This window comes from Natator depressus, chromosome 16, assembly GCF_965152275.1.
Source record: "Natator depressus isolate rNatDep1 chromosome 16, rNatDep2.hap1, whole genome shotgun sequence".
Lineage (NCBI taxonomy): Eukaryota > Metazoa > Chordata > Testudines > Cheloniidae > Natator > Natator depressus.
Genome location: NC_134249.1, coordinates 10,153,004 through 10,172,936, shown reverse-complemented (window position 1 = coordinate 10,172,936; position 19,933 = coordinate 10,153,004). Strand labels below are relative to the sequence as shown.

At 43.9% G+C, this 19,933-nt stretch overlaps 1 protein-coding gene across 2 annotated transcripts in view; it reads right to left on the bottom strand.

The window, feature by feature from the left end:
* Window positions 1-19,933, bottom strand: part of PAPPA (pappalysin 1) — a 229,397-nt gene that overhangs the window by 140,834 nt on the left and 68,630 nt on the right. For both annotated transcript variants that reach the window (XM_074973627.1, XM_074973626.1), the window contains 3 exons: window positions 14,272-14,417; window positions 10,018-10,311; window positions 4,471-4,663 (listed from right to left, as the gene is read on the bottom strand). In XM_074973627.1, the coding sequence (XP_074829728.1) occupies window positions 4,471-4,663; window positions 10,018-10,311; window positions 14,272-14,417 (633 nt within the window). The remainder of the gene's footprint in view (window positions 1-4,470; window positions 4,664-10,017; window positions 10,312-14,271; window positions 14,418-19,933) is intronic.

Genomic DNA, 19,933 nt, shown 5'->3' with positions numbered 1-19,933 from the left:
TGATGAAGAGTTGGAAGATCAGATGCACTCAGTCCGTTCTTGCCTGAGCAAGCCACACGACACAGCCCCATAACAATAACTGTTTATATTCCAACTGTGCATATCAAGCAGTAGCCACATGAATGGACGCTTGATAACAACAAGATTAAAATAGGTCTGAGACAGTCAGGAAATGAACAGGGTTTCTCCCTCCCCCTTTGTTTCCTCTTTTTTATTTTTATTATTATTTTAAACACATATGTTTGACATCAGATTCTGGTAATGCTTTTATTCCATGAGACAGGCCTTCTCTGCAGAATACATGGATGGCAGGTACAGCAGATCTGAGCTGTGTGAATAACCCATTTTTCAGTTTGGGTTGACCCAAAATCCATTGCCCCAATTTTTTGGTGAAACAAAAAAAAAGGAACTAAAATTCAAAATGAAAAGTAATTTCAAATAAAAAAATCAAAACGTTTCCTTTTGAAAATATCTAAACTAAACATTTCAATTTTTTGGAGTTTTTCTTCCTTTATTTTCTGGATTTAAAAAATGGGCAAATTCAACACAATTCACAACATGTTTTGGTCAACCTGAATATGTTTCATCCCCCAAAATTCCGCATAGCTCTATTCTAGACCCATGTGACCGAGAGGCACTATTTACCCCCAGATTTGAGTGTTAAAAGACTTAGGGGCTCAGTAACCTACTAGAATTTAGGGACATGCATACAGATTTCTCCCTGGCATGGCATACTAGCCCCATACACTACATAAAATACAAAGCTTATGGAGTCACTGGATTGACCGAATGTACCAATAGTGTAGGTATCTGGTATAACTATGTTTGCTGAGGTTATAAATAAATAACCCTCTCCTCTCCGCGTATATTATAGAATAATAAGATCACAGAATCACCAACTCAAAGCTTTCTAACATCGCAGATCAAGGCGCCCAAAATAATTAGATTAATTCGTTTCTGGCTCTTTTTATTTTCCTTCTGGTTTTGAGCCTTTAGGGATCACATTTTCAAGCTTTTCTCTGCATCCATGAGGGACAGAAACATGCCTTTTTTAAAAATGAAAGCTAAGATTCTCATGTAATCACCTGACTGTAGAAGCTGGGCCTTTAAGAAAAACAATGAATATTGCAAGACTTGTGACAAAATCAGAAGAGATGACAATATGAATTTACACTAAAATGTCTCCTAAAAGACACCTAAGGAACTTGGCCCTTGGTGTCATGCTTTGTGTCTCACCAAGCTTATGAAACTTAATGGCCTCTCGTACAGCAGCATTACATGCCCTCTGTTCTTTGATAATATATGGCTAGGTTTTATGGGCCTGATTCTTATTTATACTGAGGCCTCCTTATAGTGCTCTGACAGTGTAAGGGGGGTCTTAAGGTGAGCATAAATTATATTTATGCTCACTTGAAGGCCCCTTTATGCTGCCAGAGCAATGTAAAAGGGCCCTCAGTCTAATAAGAATTAGGCCCAAGGTGCATAGCAGTGGAGAATCAAACTCCTGAAATTTACATGAGTAGTCCCATTGAAGTGAATGCTCTCCTCATTTCAGCAAAGGAAGCAAGATTTGGCCCATGATTTATGCTGTGAGGAAAAAAGCCCTTCACGACAGCCTTTTCCCACACAGATGAGACTATGACCAGCCTCACTTCCTAGTTCTCTTTCACTATGGCGCAGAACCTGCAAATGCTTACATGTGCTCATCTTTGGTACTTAAAGTTAAGCATATTTGTAAGCAGGTGTAGGATTGGGCCCTATGACGGCACAAGTGTGCTTGGTTCTCCCAACATATAAGAAGTGGTATTTACCTTTAAGGGAAAAAAAGATTGTAGCTAAATGTATTTGTTTAAAAGGTCACAGGAAAATTTTGCTTTACATTAGGATGGGAAACTTTTAAAAGATCAAAAGTTGGACCTAAGCTTGACAATGTCTCTTTAACTATCTATAGTAATATTGATCACATAAATGTCAAGCCCCAAAGGATATGTTTCGAAGAAATTAGTATTTATTTAATATGTGATAACTTTGTTATGACATTCTAGACTAACAGGCTATCCACTGTGTATCATTTAAGCACCAACTAGCGATGAGTTATTAAAAACCTACTGATAAAGTTTTAGAAATATGTAATAGAGACATATTTTGTTACATAACAATTAATCCCATATCAATATGTTTTTAACAGTCAGATGGTATTTATTTAACATACAATAACTTCCTTATGAAATCTAAATTAAATGCATATTGGGAAAGCTTAATTTAATCTATTTATGATGAATATAGACCAAAACTGCCTGAGAATTCTCAATGATTCATATAAGATGCTATACATTTTCAGAAGTACATTGTCAAAGCAGTTTGTCTTGCTGCAAAACTACAATTAAAGTAATGGAGAGTTTACAAAACCTCAAGCAAAATACATGTGAGCTAAAACGCTCGAGATCAGATATTGATCTGATCTGGTATGGCATTTCCTACATTACCATGCAGAAAGGGTGAAATTCACTCTCTTTGCCCAGAGGGTCAGAACCACCGCTATACACCACTTATAGCCACAAAATAGAGTGTAAGTGAGTCTTAAATGGTGCACAGTTCTTGTATTGATGCTCTACACAAGGCGGGAATTACATCCACTGAATGCCCCATATTTCAAGGTGCTCTCCTTTAAATAAATATGAGTGTTCAGATAGATATTCATGTACTGATATGCTTGTATCTGGAACACTGCACTTCAGTCTCATACACTGCAGATTGCATTGGTTCCAATGGGAGTTCAATAAAGTTTTCTCTTTTATAAAAAAAAACAAAACAAAAACCATGGAAATTCAATGCAAACAAAGTAGGCTATTACAAAAGAATGGCCACACTGGGTCAGACTGATGGTCCACCTAGCCTAGAATCCTGTCTCTGACAGTGGACAGTGCCAGATGCTTCAGAGGGAATGAACAGAACAGGTGATCCGCCTCCTGTCCTCCAGTCCCAGCATTTGGCATTGTATTATTTTGGCATGGTTACTGCAATGCTAAGACTGAGACTGTAAACGTGTGAGGAAGTTCAGTTAGGCTTCCCATGGCTGCCGCCACTCAGCCAATCTGCATATAAATATATTTTAATGGCATACACCTTGAGGCTAGTTCTACACTACACACCACTTCTGCCAGTGGGTCTTCGTAGCTACCCACCGCAGTGAAAAGCAAGCTGCGTCCATGCTGCAGCCTGTAACTACATGGGCCAGTGAAAGGCTCTGGTGGGAGGGAGGCAGCGGGGAAAGGATGAGCCTTTTCCCATTGCTGGAGTCTTTCCCTGCGGAGAAGAAGGGCTCCAGCAGCAAGGAGCTGTCAGAACCTTCCCCCCACTGCTGTAGCAGGAAGGTGCTAGCCGTGGGGAGCTGCCGAAGCTTTTCCCCTTTGCTGGAGTCTTTACCTGCAGCGGGGAAAGGCTCCAGCAGCAGAGAGGCAGCGGGATGCTCCATGGCTAAAAACAGAAGTGTAGACAGGAAAGCATGGCTTGGGCAAGTCGAGAGCTGTGGAGGGCTGAGTTATGGTAGCTGTAACTACGAACTGCCTGACTGCTGCGTGTTGAAATGATCAGCCACGGCATTGCATTCATCTTGGTTCTGTATTAAGGACAGCCAGCCAGCTGCATATGCACACGTCCTCTTCTAGACAAGTTCTACTTGATATATAGCCAGGGGCACACATCAGGTTTATAGGGCCAAATCATACGTGCCACTTACAAGCCTGAGCAGCTGGTCCGTGCACTGACTAATTGTTCTGTGGGGTGGGGAAAAGAATCCACCCTCCTGGCGGTCGTGTGGCTGCTGAGATGTTCTGCAAAGGCTATTGGCTGAAGTAGCCCTACTGGTCATTTCGGAAAGTTGCAGAGCAGAGAGGAGCTAGGATCTCCGGCTCTGCCCTTGCGCCATTTCCACCTGCTCTGCTACTGTACAGCAGATGCGGGGTGCTCTCCCAAACACTGCTGTCCTCTTGCAGAGCTTCCACTGCCAGGGAAGCAGAGGCAGGATCTGGGCTCTGAAGCATGGAAGCCCAGGCAGGATTTGCCCTGTTTTGCACATGGGAGTAGGAAGGACTTGCCGTCCGAGGTGAAGATAATAGGGCTGTTTGCGAGTATCTATTTGTGAATGGGCAGCAATAACAACAGAGATTGCAAAACCAAAATCACTGCTTTAGATCAAATATGGAGGAGATTTGCTCTTTAAATGCCCAATCAAAGGATCTAGAGAGAATGCTCCAGACCAATAAAGGAACAAAGGGACTGATAGAGATGGTGAAAATAGATCAATAAGCTATTGATTCTAGCTCTTATTCAGGAAAGCATCTCTATTCAGGACAGCACTTAAGCATATGCTTAACTGCTTTCCTGAAGTAGGGCATCTGGTTACTTCCATGTTCCCTTCCCCTGACTCTTTCAGGTTAAGGGCTGCAGCACATCAAAGCTCGTGATCACCTTTCAAAGAAATGACCGTCAACGGGAGGAAACCACTCCAGAGTGATGGAGTTCGAAGTTCGGTCCACGATCTGCGGGGCAATGGCAATTGGAGCGGGTTTCTTGACAGGCTGCCAGCTCTGGTACACCAGGTCCAAGTAGCAGTGCATTCTCGCCATCTGATTGGGCGTGAAGGAATTGGTGCAGTCGTCGTCTGAAAACCAACAAAGTGAGAGATAAGGAGAGAGAGAGGAGAGAATTATGATGTGGCAAACGTGAGCTCCCAAGCTACTTGCAGATGTCGGAATGGGCTCTCCCTGCTCTCAGGAGTTAATGGCCTGTGAACAAATTAGTACAGTCATCACTTCTGGAGACAGGTGAAAGGAAACAGAAGTAAAAAAAAAAAAAATACCAAAACAACATCAGCCCTCCTCTCTTGCTATGGCCTGGGGCACACAGGAAGATCCTGAAGGTCACCCCAAGGAGGGCAGTGATGCATAGAGGTATGAAAGGAGCCAGACAGCCTGAGTGCAGCACCTTCTGGTCAGAGCTGGGTCTACACTTGAATGTGAGAGCAGAAAAAGCTTTTGTCTTTAAGGAAAGGTGGGCAGGGAATGGAACGAAAGCGCAATTCAGAGCACGACTCTCCCCCACGCTTTCCTTATCCTGCCTCTGTTTCTTCTTTAGCTCCCTTTCTGTTTGGACTGACTCCCCACACATCCTCATCCTCCAAGTCCTCCCTTTCCCACCACTGCTGTCTCTGCATTAAGCCTCGGGGAAGGTAATGCCCCATAAGGCCTAGGGTGGTAACAAGGGAGTATGGCAGGGAGCTACTTGCCCCTGTGGAAATACAGAACCATTCGCACCAAGAGATGCAGGTTCTCTCTCCCCTTTGAAGGTGAGGGAGTGGGTGTCAAGCTGCTTCTTGGCCTCTCCAAAGACAACTGGAGAAGTGAGTTTAATGGCCCTCTCCCCAAAGGCAGAAAATGTGGGATCAGCCACTTGTTACCCCTCAGAGGCCCAGAAGGCAGTAGGGAATGCAGAAGAGACAGTCTCTACCCACAGGCCAGTTGGCAATAGTAAGTAGGGGGGTCCTGGGTCTGCAGTAGTGATGGATTGAGGCTGGGTAGCTGAAAGTTTGAGGTGAGCAGGTGGTTGTGAGCATGGAAATGAATTTCACCAGGAACCTAGCACATTTTAAAACCAGGCTCAGTTAGAGGGTGTTGACGGTTTTGTCACGTGACCGTTTATGAAATCTTTTGATGTCTTCAGATCAAGACTGGATGCCTTTCTGGAAGATAGGCTTTAGTCAGACACAAGTTACTGGGGTCACGACAGGGGTAAATGGGGAAATGTAACACCCTGTGATACACACGAGTTCTGACTAGATGATCTAATGGTCCTTTTTGGCCTTAAACTCTGTGAATCTAAGAAGGATGCTCTTGTGGCTTCAGCACGGAGCTGGCACTCAGGAAATCTGTATTCAAAAGAACTAGTCAAATTTTTTTAACCAAATTGTTTCCCCCACCAGTAAATGTTGTTTTCCCAAAAGTCAAAATTTTCCATGGGAAAAGATCAAATTCAATTTTTTTTTAAAGTTATGCAATCAGGGGAATACAAACAAAATTCTGTTGAGTTTTGAAATGTCTATTTCAAATAAAAATTTCATTTCAAAATGTCGATTCAGAATGAAACATGTCGTTTCAGCACGTTAATAATGTCGAAATTAGCCTCTTTGATCCTTGATTTGAAACTTTTCAGAAAGTTTCATTTCATGAGAATTTTTTGACATTTCAACTTTCTGTTCTGAATCAGAATGGAAAGTCATCTTGAAATGCTGACATTTTCGGTGACAGAAACATTCCATTTTTTTAACAGCTCTGCAACTCCCTGGCTTTGTTGCAGATTTCTAGGGTGACCCTGGGCAAATCACTTCATCTGCTTTTCTCCATGCATACATGGAGATAATTATCTATCTAGCTATCATAGGTACTTACATGCCCCCATTTATCATAGCATGAGTCCCCTGACCCCAACTTTTAGTGTATTCCTCCTCATAACATTGCTAAGAGGTAGGGATTTATATATCCCTATTTTACAGATACACAGGGAGACTAAATGAGTTGCCCAAGGTCCCAGAGGAAGTCTCTGGTGGAGCAGGGAATTGAAGATCTTACAGCCCCCAGGCTAGTACTCTAATCTCTATCCTTGCTCTTGCTTGCGCCTTGTCTATTTAGATTGGAAGCTCTTGGGAACAAGGATTGTGTCTTACTATATTATATATGTATAGTCTGTACCTAGCATAACAAGGCTTCAAACTCATACAGTGACTTTAGGCATGATTGTAATACAAAAAACAACGATGATCTTACACAGCTCTTGTGCATTCGGTTTTGTGTGGGTGATGGGTTACTGAGGACAGTTTGGTTGCTTGCTTGGTTATTTGAATATGTTGCCAGTTTGATATTTTGGGGATTAGTTATATTTATTTGTAGGTGCCAAGATGCCTTCAGTTCTGAGCATTGTGGAGCACAAGAGGAATGAGAGAACGTGAAAATGTTCTAAAGAAAAAGGGAACTTGCTTGCTTAGTGGGGTCCTTTCCACCTCATCATCCAGCAACAGCACAAGGAGGGTGCTTTGGTTGGAAACAATGCTCCAAGTTCCAGCCCCAAACCCTTCCAGGAGATGTGTTGCAGGAATTAATGCTGCCAGGATGGCTAGAGGATCATATCCTCTCCAGTGCATCTCCTTTGCTAATTCCACAGAGTAACTAACTTCCCCTCATCAAAGAAACAAACAAACTGGGCAGGTGCAGTTGGTTTGTAAATATCTATCAAATCCCAGTGGCCAGCTCAAAGCTGCTGTGTCCATGCAAGGAGCCGCTTTAATCCTTGGATTTCCTCGATAATTATTGACAGGCTATCCCTGAACATCCTGTAAAAGCCATAAATATTCCTTAGGGAAGCCCAAAAGTGCACAAAAGGCTTTGAATAGCCACCATAAAGGAACAATAAAATATAGATAGGACTCAATCGTGGAAAGAATGGCAGAGGGGGAAGATGACATGCAGTCTATGCTGCAGCTCAAGTGTCTCTCTAAACACCAGCCTCGGCTGCTCTTTTGGGGGTGGGGGAGGGGAGAGAGAGTCATTAGCGTTCAGGAAAGGCTCACAAATCCACAGATGATGTAATGACCAGAGAAATGAAACAGGCTTCATTAGGACTTCTGCTCTCATTGAAGTCAGAGGCAGAACTCCTACTGGCTTCAATGGGAGTGGCCCTAAGGAAGTAATGTTTTGTTTACTTGGAGACACCATGACTCTGTTTGACAGGCGAGACAATGCAAATCACCCTCCTCCGGCTTCTAGCTCCCCTGAATTCTAGAGAGATAGGAGGTTGCCTGTATGGGTACATCCTACAGAGACAAAGTAAGAAACAGATAAGATAGATAGACCAATATAGACATGAGAAAGAGAGAAAGTCAGTCGTTCAGAGCTGTATGACCTCAGCCTAGAGGCTTCAAAGGTATTTCTACAGTGATGTGATATCCTGATATGATTTTTATTCCACTGGGAACAACAGAAAAGCAAACAGATTCATGCATGAGCTCAAGAGATGCCTATCGTGTTACTTCACTTAATTTTACAAGAATAAATAGTCGCTTTTGTTCACAACACCAGCACCTCTTTAGCTCTCACTAGCAGATAGGTATCTCGGTGTCCTGCCTGGCTGTGTCAAATCTGTTGAGAGAGCTGGCGAGCGCGGGACAGAAGAGCTCTCTGAGTGTTGAAACATTCCGGGCCCACCCCAAATCTTCCGCCCTTGTCCACACACACAAACACATTGCTGGGAGGAGTGTAACAACAGGTGGCCTCTACATGTAGGTGTGAGATTATCATAAGAATTTAGTGGGCAGGAATAGTTTCTGGCTGTAATCTGTATATCTGCGTAACGACAATGTTAGTATACAGGCCAAATCATGAGAAGTGCACAGTATGTACTAAAAAGCTAGGTCACCGTGTGTATACTTGTCCTTGAAACCAGGAGTGGGAAAATAAGAGAAACAGCAGCACCCATTAGATCCGGCAGCATCCAGGATATATCTACAGCAGTGTTATAAATTAACTCAGCCTCTGCCCCGGATGATATTAATCATTTGCTTCTCTACAGATATATTAGTACTCATGTGGCACTTTGCATGGACAATCTGTTTCTGCCTTCTCTGCAAAGGTACCTTAAAGTGGCTGTACATGTAATAGTTCAGGCTAAGATTTTGTCACAGTTATTTTTAGAAAAGTCATGGACAGGTCATGGGCAATAACCAAAAATTCACAGAAGCCCGTGACTTGTCCCTGACTTTTATTAAAAATAATGATGAGAAAATGGGGAGGGAAGCACCCACCACTGCTGGGGCTCCAGGGTTCCCCCACCCATGATGGCTGAGAGTGCGGGGTCCCCCCTGCCACCGGCAGCAGCTTGGAGCTGTGGGGTCTGTCCATGTTGGCTGGGAGCTGCAGGGACCCCCACCACAGCCCGCATGACTGGGAGCTGCGGGGTCCCCCTTGCCGCCCATGCAGCTGCAGCTGCAGCTTGGGGCTGTGTGGTCCCCCTGCCGGCAGTGGCTTGGGGCTGCACGAATACCTGCCACACATGTCAGCTGGGAGCTGCAGGGTCCCCCTGATGCCCACGGTGGTGGCTCAGGGTTGTGGGGTCCCCTCATCCCCTGCAGCAGCTGGGAGTTGTAGGGGGGACCTGCCCACTGAGACAAATTCTGTGACTTCCATGACAAAATCTTAGCCTTAGTAATAGTTTACACTCACTTTAAGACACCTTTATATTGCCAGGGTGATGTAAAAGAGCCTTACTGCAACTGAGAATCAGGCCCTAGTACCCAATCAAAGGGGGAATGCTGTGAAGACATCTGTCTCTATCTCCTACTCTCTTCCCAAAACAACATGGAATCCTTCATTGCCCATTGGACTGCCAAGGGAGAGGGGCAGGGATCCCACCCCTATGTCTTATCTGAAGGATAAGGGCTCTCGTAGCTCAGCTCTCCCTACACTGCAATGTCAGCACAGAGCCCAGCTCATGATGTAGGACTTGAACTTCCGACGTGACCCAGAGATGAGAGCGCTAACACCCGAGCCAAACCAAACTCGTACGGTTTGCTCACACAACCAGCCAATGGTACTAGACCACACCCCAAGGAGGATGAACAGGGTCTGATTATCTATCCATCTCATGCTCCTCCAGCAACATTGGTAGTATGAATATCCCTCTGACACCCATTGTTTCCATAAGGGATGGGGAGACAATGGATTTCCAAAGGAGACAAAAGGGGGTTAGGAACCCAACTCCCATTGAAATTAAAGAGGAACTGGTTGCCTACCTCACTTTGGAAATCCCAGACTAAGTTAAGCCCCAAATCGCCATATCTAGATGTGAAAAGTGTCATTGGAACGTCAATGACCTTGGGATAATGTCTCATCTGCAACAGAATGTTAAAAATCAAACCTCCCTCTCTGCCTCCCTCTTGTATCAGGGACACCTCTGGCAAAGCCTCAGTACCTGCGTAGCTCATGAAGTTGCTGAACGGTGTGTTTAGGAAACTGTGAAAACCGCATGTGTCGTTGCCAGGTCCAGGGTCCCCACACAGTTTGTGCTTTGGAGCAGGGTTGGTGTCGCTGCAGAGGTCTCCAGTCTCAAAGGAGGGCTCGGTTTCCATGCACTGGTCACTGCAGGAGAGGATCTCAGAGATTCCCCGGAAGACATGATAGAGCCCCAGGCTGTGCCCGATTTCATGGATCATTGTGTGTGTGTGGCCGGGGATGCCGTAGAAGGAAGGGTTCAGCACGATGCCACCTGCATGGAGAAAATGAGAAGCTGTTGCTTTTGTCTCATTTATCTTGGAACGTCGGAGTTGGGGGAAGTGGAGAAGTAGGTTTTTTATCCACAAAGGCTGATGCCCAAATAAATCTGTTAGTCTTTAAGATGCCACTGGACTCCTCGTTGTTTTTGTGGATACAGACTAACATGGTTACTCCCTGATACTTAGATCCTCACTGTGCATCTGAGCCTTCCGGGTGCTGAGCAGGGAGCTCAGAGTGGTCTGCACCTCACACGCGGTGCTCTGCCTTTTGCAGGAGCAGACACTGTTAAAGTCTAGGAGGCATGTTGCTTATTGTTGGTATTTCTAAATTAATAACTGGACAAAAAGGTGAGGATATTCCACATTACGAAGGGTGAAGCTTTAAAATCAACTGGAATTGGTTGTCCTAATCACCTAGGCAGCTTTGAAAATCTCAGATGAAATATACTCTGCTCATTTATTAGCCGCTGTAACTTTAATTATCTGAAAAAGTACTGCATAGTACACTAGTAAAGGCATGGAATCTAATTTGTAAAAAATATGAAATCTTAGTAATGTGATAACTTATTTGCTTGGATATTAAATCTGTAGAGAAGTGAGTGGTGATCAGGTTTTGCATGTGAATTAGAGCATGTATAGATAAGCAAATGGTAAGCTAGCGAGGCTCAGCAGCACACTGAAGGGATGGTTAGAATTTTATTTTTTAGCTGAGCTTCAGCTATGTTTGGAGTTAGTGAGAAGTTCCATATTTTCTTTCCATACTTTGTTAAACTCATCTTTTCACAAGCCCTTTTATTTTAAAGTGTTTACCTACCTTGCTGGTGCCTTACCCAGGTAAAGGAAAACTGTTTTACGAAAGAATACTGGCAAAATAAAAAATGGATGTGATGCACTGTTAAGTTAGAGAAGATGAGGAGCAAAAAGGTTTGGCAGGAGGAATTTTATCAGAGGCTGTAGCACTGTGAGGATGAGATCATTACGTTATGACACACCACAGATTCTATTCATGCTCATCTGTTCAGTGACTCTTGTTGCAACAATAAAGGGGTGCGTGTGAATGAGCGAGGAGAGGGAGTGTGTGTGTGGGGGGGCAGTGTAGAAGGGAGAAAAGAGGAGAGTGAGCATGTGAGAGAGAAGGCAAAAGAAACACATTTTTATATGCTTATAAAAAAAGGAGAGATACAAAGTGGTGTGTGAGTGTGAAATTCTCCCTGAGAGCACAAGGCCCTCTACACTCCTTCAGTCATGCATGGGGTTGCACCAGGAGTCAGCCCCTAGCAGTCCTATAGGGGTGGCTGCGCATCTCCTGCATGCCAGAGGACTAGTCTCTGTGCCAGCTTTGCATAAGTCAAACTGAGGGGCTGTGGATCGGTGGTTAGGTGGATCCTGCTATCTCAGCACCCTGGCTCTTTGTCTGAGGGAAGCATGTGAACTTCGCCTTCCCATCCTCCCTGCACTACATCTACACAGATCCCTGAGTGTTTGGGCTCATGTGGGGTAAGTGAATTTCACCCAGGGAGAATCTCTGTTACATAATTTGTGACACCCCCCCCTTAGGAAGCACACATTTTGGGTTTACCATCACGGGCAATCTTGGCAATGCCCCAAAGTTGGAGTTGCAATCACAATAAAGGCTGGCTCAAGAGCACTGGAGCTGGGCAGAGTTGTTTTATTTTTGCCTTTGTTGAAGATGTCTCTTTTTCATAGCTGCCAAGAGTCTAAATCAATTGTAGTTTTACAGAAAAGATAGTTACCTCACCCAGACAAGCTATGGTCCAGCACTTAGATCTGGACTACAGAGCATATTTCATATTTTTTTATTAAATACATATTGGACTTATGGAAGAGAGAAAGAGAGAGTGAGAAAAGAAAGATTAAAATAGCATTCTCACAAACCAACCATGGGGCAGGAAGGCTGTTAAGACAGGAAATTATTATTATTACTTTTACTGTGAGTCAACCTCAAACGGTCAGTTAAAGGCTTTCTAGCTCTCTAGTGAGCTCTCCCTCTGGTCAATGAATTCAGTCAATAAGCTGTAGAAGCTGAATTTAAGCTGTTTTGTTAAGACACACTGTTGACAATCAGCCTTAGAGAAGTGAAAGGACAACTAATCAAAATTACAAATGAGCGCCACCATCTCTCTGTGTCCAGCAGGAGGCGCTACAAGGACTTTTTACCAAGCAGAGGAATGCATGGGTTCATGCGTTCTCTGCCTCTCTCCACAGTTATAGAGGTAGGAGCTTTAGGAGCTATTCCAGTCCCATCTTACCCCAGCAAGAGTCATTCTAGGAGTAGTGGCACAGGCTCTTAAGGACAATCCAGGCTACTCCAGTCTTGGGCTGTCAGAGTCATGGTAGGAATGTTGTGGGAGTGTTGGTGGAGGGGAACTTGCAGCTACACTAAATCCAGCCTGTCCTGGAAGAAGTTACAGAAGGAGCACTGGCTCTTAGGAAGTCTCTGTGCTGTGTAAGTCCTAGCTTCACCCAGGAGGACATGATGAAGGGAATGAGACAGGAATGCTGACTATGGGGCATTCACATCTACTCCAGTCCCAGTCCCTCTCAGCAGGAATCACTGTAAGAAATGGTATAGGAGTGATGGCTCTTGGGGGAACTCTATACTGGTACTTAGCTAGCCGTCTTCTGTAGTATGAGCGACCCTGATGAATGCTGCATGAAATGCTGGTTGCCTGTGGTGAAGCAGCCAGCTTCAACTAAATTGTTTGACTAGGGAGGGTGGTAACCTTCTGTTTTCTGTGGACCTTCAAAACCTTTCTGTTTTGAATGTAGAGGAGACTCCCTGACCACGCTGCACAGCCAGCAGTGAGGCTGCCATTGTGTAGTTCAATTCACATGCAGAATGTTACAGAGGAAGGAACACTCACACTGTGCTCTGTCTATGTCTCTCACAGAGGCTTCACATTTGCCACTTCTTTGTTGTTTTTCTTAATCTGAAGATGGTCTGGCTCAGATAATATCAGAATTGATCCAAATGGCCACACCCAAACATCCATCTAATCTAAACTGGACCTTATTCTTGGTCCAGAAAAGTCTGCATGACAGTACTTATTTTCTACACTGTTGTTCATTTTGACTTACTCTGCATTTGCTGCTTCCAGGTGACACTGGATGCAGGAAGCTCTGGAAAACATATGATCAACATTGTTCTCGTGAGATCTCCAGTCCAGTTTTGCTGCCCCCAGGAGGTTTGTGTAGTTCAGACAAGCATATCCAGACTTTTTGGGTGCTTAAGTGACCTGTCCCTCTGTCTCTTTTGAGGCTCATCCATCATTTCATAAGGATGTAAGGACGTACTCTGGCACTGTAAGCATCCAGGGAGTGATTCGTCTGCTAGGTTGTGTGGCTTCCTCGGGATACCTGGGGCTATAGCAGCTATATTCAGCAACCTTAGCTAAGAAATACACAGGCCAAGCTGCAGGGTAGCAAATTCTCTCCAGTTCCACTCAATTTAACATTAGAAACATGGGGATTTTGCAGGTTGCTTTTTTGCAAACTGATATAGAACAACAACAAACCTGTACTGCATTTTAAGATGAAAATTAACTGCACACATTCTAGGTAATGGGCTAAGGTTAATACCGTAATGGGCAAAGGTTAATAATTCAGTGCTGTCCAGCATTCTCCCTTTGCCCTCCCCACAACCTCCTCTGCAAAGTGCTCCCATGGGGCTGATGCCCTGTAAAGTAGCTTCACTTAAAAGGTGAAATATTTTCAGCCTGACATCATCTAGAAATACCATAATATGCTTTGGCTTTATAATCTAATATTTTCCTGGTTGTGAGCCAGGAGCTGGGAATCATGGAATTCTTTTCCCCTTGACTATTTATTAGTGGAATGATAAGAAATCAAAACTGGGCTTAATGCATAATTGTCTTCCCTTCTTGCTCCCCCTGAGAAAACTTTTCAAAAGAGGCAGCGTCTCTAAGACTGACCTAGATGCATCAAGGCTTCCTTGTCCCAAGGCCAGGTTGCCACTCCAGCCAGCTCTTCCTCAGAGGAATTAGCGAAGAAGATGTTGAGGTGAGTGGATCCGTCGAGTTTGAGTATATTCTTCAGTTCGTTGACATCCAAGTATGCTCTGAAATAGATAAATGAACTATTACAAACAGCATTACCAGCACTGGCAGAGTACTAGGACGCTGAAAGCCAGGTAAAGATCCTCATGAACCCATGAGCAGCAAGCAGTTGAGAACATTTTAACATCCTAATCCTCAAATCCTAAATATGGCATAATAATTTGCATTTATATAGTGCCTTTGATCTGGGGAGCTCAACTCACTTAAGTATTGATCAATGAAGGCTCACAACATTCAAGGTAAATACCCAGAACTGTCTACCTTCCTGACACAGCCGCAGAATCTTTATTATTATCATCATCATGGCTGGTAAATCCAGTTATGTAAATAGTTGCCTTTTATACGTGCTCTAAATTTGTTATTGCTACCTATATTCCTGCTTCCATAACACAACAGCAAGGAGTCTCATATCCTCACTCCAGCAGCAGATGGTAACAGATTATTACTGCTACCAGCTTCTGGTGTTATTCCTTTAGTCCAAGTGGTAGAAGTTCATGCTGAGGTGCAGAAAGTCTAAGCCTGACTGAGGGCCCTGGTTATGGTACGTTGTTACATCCAGATGGAAACTAGTACCACGGAGAAGGAAGTAAACACAACAAGGTTAGATTTTGTTTATTAAAACACTGCAAAGAAGCAAAGCAAAGCAATGTTTGACAAATGGAGAATGATAAGATCGGCAGAGAAACAATTCAGCGGCAAGCTCCTGAGAGGTTATTATAGACAGAATTTAGAAAATAGGAAAACTGGGAAGAAAAATTGACCTAGTTTATGGTGCTGTCAGAGGAGGCAGCTATGTGATACCTGCTTCTTGCCTGTCTATATTACATGGCAGAATGGAAAATCCACACTTAGCCTGAATGTGGGGGTTCTAAAGCTGAATTAGTATTCATATGTGTTTGGGTGGAGAGGGGAGCTAAGCCATTACAAGTGCATTCTCCTCTCCCTCTGTCCCCACATAAGCCCTGGGTGGTCAGGTCTATGTGGGTTTAGCAGATAGCAGGGTGAGAACTGTTCTACATGGCATCATCCCCACTGAACCAGCATCTACTCCCACAGGTTGTTGGTCCCTTCTATCTACCTTCTTGAAGAAGGAGTAGGCCTAGTAACCACTGACAATGGGGCTTCTGAGGGAGATGTGCTCCATGAGAGAATTAGGACGAGGTCATTGAGTAAATTCCCCAGGCCTGTTTCAGATCCCCCAAGAACTGTGGGATTTCCTCGTGAATCCTGGGATATCTGCAGGGTTGTAGGAGCACACGACTTTGAGGAGGCAAATCCAGCCCCCTGAACTCAATGCCTTTTCTGAGTATCTTTAGCTCTCCCTTGGGGTATTCCAGGAAAGGTGTGATATGGCCTTGTCTGGGCACAGGCACAGATATGTTGCCAAAGAATATGCCATGCTACCCATCAAGTTCCCGTCGTACCATAACACTCTAACCCAATGGAGTGCAGCTGCAAGGAGGTGAAGGGAGGGTGAGGAAATCAGGCAGTGTTCTAACAGAACAGAAACAGACAAAAAATCGAGGGAAAAGTTGATGTCGAAAGTGGTGTTGTTGGCACAAAGACACAAACCTGCTTTCCTCTCTTGATGCCTCATTAGCAAAGCAGCCAGTACCTCATGGGAAAATACTGAGGGTATCAGATACTGTACATTCAGACTCAACGAATGCACTGCACCAAAATAAATCTATAAGAAATGAACTAGTTTCACTGCACTCAAAGGATGCAGGGAGTCAAAAATACAAGCGATAATCAGGATATAAAGCTTGTACTACTTCCCATTCGACTTCTTAATGCACCCTCACCTATCCCCTTCCCAGCTCTCCTGAGAAACAAGCCGACATGTGGGAGTTTAGCCATTCAGCCCTGCTGACAACTCAATAGAAAGAGTTATCATTTTTTCTGGTTCTTCTCTTCCCCCATTTCCCAGTGTACAGAGGAAGGTGAATTAGATTATCAGCTTTGTTATTGGCTCATTGTGTGAACATGGTGATACTATTTTTGTGCCTCGGTTTCTCCATTGGTAACAACGGAAGCTGGGATTTTCAAAGGACCATAAGGGAATTAAGTGCCCAAATCCCACTGAGAGTCAAATGAAGTTAGGTACCTAACTTTCTTAGGCTCCTTTGATAACCCCAACCAGAGATGATACTTCTTACCCAGCTTTGTAAAGTGCTTTGAAATTCTCAGATGACAGCAGTGGTGTACGTGCAAAGTAGCATTATGACTAGAACACACTGACGCCTGGATTTTGTTCCCTGAGAGTTCCCCCCCAACTATCGGCACCATTATGGATACCATCATCATTTTCACACCAACCACGTGGTTTGTGACAGAGGAAATGAGGCCATAAGAAGTGAGAGAAAATGAGCTCATAACAACACAAGTTTTCTTTGTAAGCATCCCTAGAAATGTAAAATAGATCAGGTTAGAAATACAGAAAATGTGTTTCTGAGATGGCCAAGTCCTCAAGGTGCTTAGCACCCACCACTATTCTTATCTCACTTATACCAGTGCAAATCATGAGTAGCTATCTGCAACCAAGTCAGTAGGGTCACATTGGTGTAAAACTCACCTGAGATCAGAATCAGCCCATTAATGGGGGGCTGCAAGAATACAGCCATGGCACAACTCTTTCCATGCAGAAAGTTTTACAAAGTTTAAAAGTTTTTAGAGGTTTGGCTCAGTTTGGAGAAGCAATTCAAATTTGCAGATTCATAGATAAGGCCAGAAGGGAAGACCGTGATCATCTAGTCTGACATGTTGAATAACACAGGCCATAGGACTTCCCTGAATCAATTTCCTCTTTGAACAAGAGCATATCTTTTAGAAAAACATCCAATTGATTAAAAAAATTCCAATGATGGAGAATCCACCGGAAAAAGAAAAAAACTTGGTAAGTTGTTCCAATAGTTAATTACCCTCGCTGTTAAAAATGTGCCCCGTATTTCGAATCTGAATTTGTCTAGCTTCAAATTCCAATCATTCGATCTTTTTATACCTTTGACTGCTAGACTGAAGAGCCCATTATCAAAATGTTTTCATCTCCATGAAGGTACTTATAAAATGTGATGAAGTCACCCCTTAACCTTCTCTTTGATAAACTAAATAGATTGAGCTCCTTGAGTCTGTCACTAGAAGGTAGGTTTTCCAATTCTTTAATCATTCAGCATGCTTCTTGAATTATGAATACCTGACTTGAACACAGTTTTCCAGCAGTGGTCGCATCAATGCCAAATACAGAGGTAATATAACCTCTCTACTCTTACTTGATATTACCCTGTTTATATAGCCAAGGACTGTATTAGCCCTTTTGGCCACAGCATCACACTGGGAGTGCATGTTCAGCTGATTATCCATCATAGCAAATGATATGATTTCCTTAAAGACGTGCCAAGAGTAATGTTACTCCCTTTCCCTTGTTTTTGGTTCTCTAGGCCCACTCCACATGACCTCCTGTTATTAACCGCTGTGCCAGGAAATATGAAATGTGGATGGGCATCATTGCTCCCATTTGTCAGATGGGATAAATGAGGCACAGAGATTCCTAAGGTTGTCACCAAGTTAGAGTTTAGAACTCAAGTGGATAACTCCTTGTTCCATGCTCAATCTACTACACCACAATCATCCTTGGTTTTAAGACCAACATGGATAGGGAACACTCTGAGAATAAAGCATAATTTATTAGGGGGTAGGGCTGGCCAGAAAACAAGACTTTCATTTCATGAATAATTTTTAGGTTTTCACATTTGGTTTTGTTCTCATGCAGAACAAAACTGAGGCCTTTCAAAAAAAATTGTGAAAAATTGTTCAAAGACAAGTGTCACTTTGCAGCAGGAAAACAAGGAGGCTGAATAACGAAATATCCACAGGACACCACACAAAACAGAGAGGAGGGCCTTTGTACTCCTCTGTCTTGCAAGTCCAGTCTCCAATTGCCTGCTCTCATTGCTAGGTTTAAAAGGAATGCTGCTCATCTTCAGAAGGAAGCATTCATTAGTCTATCTTTCCATGTAGTGGGAAGGGGAGTCAGTTCAGTGGGTAGGACATTTATCTGGGCTGTGGGTTCAAGTCCTTGCTCCATATCAGGGAGAGAACCCTTCTCTCTAGTATAGCTAAACTTTTGTAGGAAAGGTTTCTCAGGTCCAAGATGGAATAACTGGTCAAAACCAGACAGCCACCAAACCTAGAACAGACAATAGTGTGGTGGTTAAGCCACTTCTCTGGGATGTGAGAGACCCAGGTTAACTTCCCTGATTTTTCTCTCATGCCAGAAATTTCATACTGAACCTGAGAAACCTTCCCAAGCAAAGTTTTGTCAAAACTGATATATTTCTGCAAAAACGTTTTTGACGAATTGGCATTTTCTGGTGAAAAAAATGTTTTGTTGAAAAGTTCCTGACCCATTCTAATAGGGAGTTGAATACTTCTGCAAGATGACTGCTCCCTGTCGTCCCTCTTTCCTTATGAGTGTGCGTGTGTGTGTGCAGCTCTCACGAACTCAATGCACTCACATTCAGTAAGCAGGGTTCCTTGCATACTTGACAAGGCTTCCATTCCCAGAAGGGCAAAAAAACCCCAAAAAAACCTAGGGGAGCTGGCTCAGCACCAAGATCTTTCTGTCCTTCCCTGGAGGACACCCCAATGGAAAACAGACTCACATTTCCGCAATAGTTTCCTTGCCACTCACTGAAGTCACCATCTCCAAAATAGCTCGAGGCCGGGTGTCCCCAAGCCCCTGCTGACTCACCGAGGAAGACATGCTCTTTGGGGACATCAGTAAGAGGGGCTTTGTTTCCATTCCATGTAGCGTTTATCTTCAAATCAATGGCTTGTGATGTGGCTGAAGTTCTGAAGGACAGGCCAACACTGTGACCCTTTGCACATTTCTCATTTCTCCACTGTTCTCAGTTCATCTCTCATAAACACACAGCCCTCTCCCTCCCCCCCCCCCCACCAAGCCCGTTCTGCAAATATTTGCACAATGGTCTGATTCTATATGTTAATCTAGTGCCAGAGGGTTCTTCATTTCTTTGAAATGTCTTTGCTGTGCACTGTTCATCCTGGTATGACCCATGTGTGAGAGTGTGCAATTGTGTAGGTGCACACACGCAGGTCTAAGTATGAGAGTAGGTCACATCGTGTGAGGGAAAGCGTATGTACAAGAGCACGTGTGAGATGGTATGTCAGTGAATGAGAGATAGCAGGAGAGCAGCATTATCGGAGTATGAGAAAGTGTAAATAGGCGAGTGTGTGTGTATCATTGTGTGAGACCCTGGAGAGAGAAAGTTTCTGGGTTTAAGGGAGAGGGGGCTACTGCTGCTCATGCTAGAAGCAGACAGAATGTAGGGCCTACGTGAAGCCCTCACAACTGTACATTAGAGCAGCAGTTCTCAAACTTCATTGCATTGTGACCCCCTTCTAACAACAAAAATTACTACACAACCCCGGGGAGGTGGGCGGGGGGGGGGGGGACCAAAGACCGAGCCTCTGCCCTGGGTGAGTGGCATCATGTAAC